The 2,011-nt window shown below is 45.8% G+C and overlaps 1 protein-coding gene across 1 annotated transcript in view; it reads right to left on the bottom strand.

Moving 5' to 3' along the window:
- LCMT2 (leucine carboxyl methyltransferase 2) overlaps positions 1–2,011 on the bottom strand; it is a gene marked incomplete at its 5' end in the record, with an annotated part of 18,820 nt that overhangs the window by 4,523 nt on the left and 12,286 nt on the right. Inside the window, one exon of the mRNA XM_072398615.1 lies at positions 59–246. Within this exon, the coding sequence (XP_072254716.1) occupies positions 59–246 (188 nt within the window). The remainder of the gene's footprint in view (positions 1–58; positions 247–2,011) is intronic.

Here is a 2,011-nt window from a genome sequence, read left to right as displayed (position 1 = left end):
TGTTAGGAAAGTATTATGCTAAGAAAAAGGAGTATTCTAATCAGTTATTATAGCTCACCTTGGAGTGAGAGGGGGGTTTGTCTCCAGTTTCTCCCACTCGAAATGCGTTTGTAGGGGGTGTAAAATAAAAACCGATCCTGTAGGAACACCGGACTCCAAGAGACCTCCAGATATAACTGCTGCACCATTCCATCCAGAAGAGCTATGACTATGACACTGAGGAGGAGCTGTGCCCGTAACTCCGACCTGCAAAACCAAGTGAACTGATATACAAGTGCTGGGAGAAGCATCAACAAATACATTTATTTTTCAGTCCAAATGTTCAGTTTGCGATAGAAGACACCCTATATACGTCCCTGTCTCCTACTACCCCTGCATTCAGCCCTGTAGCATCATAGAGCCTATTTGGAAATGGATAGTTCCAGAAATGTTCAATGCTTTGGTCCTGCACTCTTTTTTTTGTGAATCCTCGCATCTGTGTTGAGTCCTGCAGGAACATTGGGAGTCGGTGGAAGGGTCCTACCCATCTTATGCAGACAGGTGGATGTGGAATCATGTAACTATGCCAAAGGCTGATTGGCCTTGTGCTCCCAGATTGTGGTCCTCCCAACAGCTGAAAGCAGGAAGTGTGGGAATAATTGCAAGGAAGTGTCTCGAAGAACCAGCATAGGATGTATGAGAGCATCCAAACACGCAGCTTAGACAGTAACACAAGTTAGTTTTGGAGACTGCATTGGGGGTGTAGCGCCCTGCAGAAAACTTAATGAAAACTGTGCCACTTGCGCTGCCACATAGTAATATTTCAGATGTGAGGCTCCCAGCCCCCCATGCGTTTAGGGGCTAACAATGTATCCTTATGAAATCTGGCTTCTTCCCTGCCCATATAAACTGCATTATTCTAGACTGGAGGAGTGTGATCTCTCTCATAGGCACTTGTATTAGGAGCGTACGAAACAAATAGAGCAATCTATGAAGTAGGTTCATTTTAATGGCCGCAATCCGCCCCAGCCACGATGGGGGAGACAAAGACCGCCTCCGGATGTCCCCGTAAACTTTTTTAAGCAGCGGAACATAATTACACCTGTAAAGACTATTGTATGTTGGGGTCAGTTGAATGCCCAAGTATTGGATGGAGTCCTTATGCCAGATAAAATCAAAGTTCCCCTGGGTCACTGACATCGTCCTAGTGGGGAGATTTATATTAAGAGCCTGAGACTTAGTTTTATTAACCCTCAGACCAGAGCATAATGCAAATTCATCTAGAATTTTCATTAAATTAGGCAAAGTCGTGATTGGGGATGTGATAAACATTAGGATATCGTCAGCGAAGAGTGCACATTTGTGCTCAGTTAGGCCACACTTAATGCCCTGAATATTAGTATCTGCCTGTAAAGCTATCGCCAGAGGTTCAATTGCCAGGGCAAACAGAAGTGGGGAGAGAGGGCATCCCTGCCTGGTCCCCCTCTTAATTTGAATAGCTTTAGAAAAGAATCCCCCCTAGCGATATCCTGGCTTCAGGGGAGTCGTATAAGGCCAAAAGAAGGTTAGTAAAATGGGCGCCAAAGTCCATTTTAAGGAGTACCTGGAACAAATATCTCCAAGATATGCTGTCAAATGCTTTTTGGAGATCGAGGGAAAGCAACATGGCCTGGCGTGGTGGGCCCCCATCCCAGCCCGAGTTTATAAGGTCAATAGCCCTCCTCGTTTGGTCCGGTGCCTGCCTATGTAGCAGGAAGCCCACCTGGTCCGGATGCACATAAGCTCCCAAAAAGGAGCTCAGTCGAAGTGACATGATCTTCGTCAGAATTTTTAAATCACAATTGATCAGGGAGATGGGTCTGTAATTTGCTGCTTCAGAGGCACCCTTCCCTGGTTTAGGGATCACACTAATAAATTCCCTGTTTGCATCGCCCATCAGAGCGTTCCCCTCCCTTAGATAGTTAAAATATGCCACCAAGTGTGACGCCAGTACAGGACTAAGCGTCTTGTAGTACAGATTGGAGAAACCATC

The sequence above is a fragment of the Pyxicephalus adspersus genome, chromosome 1, assembly GCF_032062135.1.
Source record: "Pyxicephalus adspersus chromosome 1, UCB_Pads_2.0, whole genome shotgun sequence".
Classification (NCBI taxonomy): domain Eukaryota; kingdom Metazoa; phylum Chordata; class Amphibia; order Anura; family Pyxicephalidae; genus Pyxicephalus; species Pyxicephalus adspersus.
The sequence above is the reverse complement of the archived record's forward strand: the minus strand, read 5'-3'. Positions and strand labels throughout refer to the sequence as shown.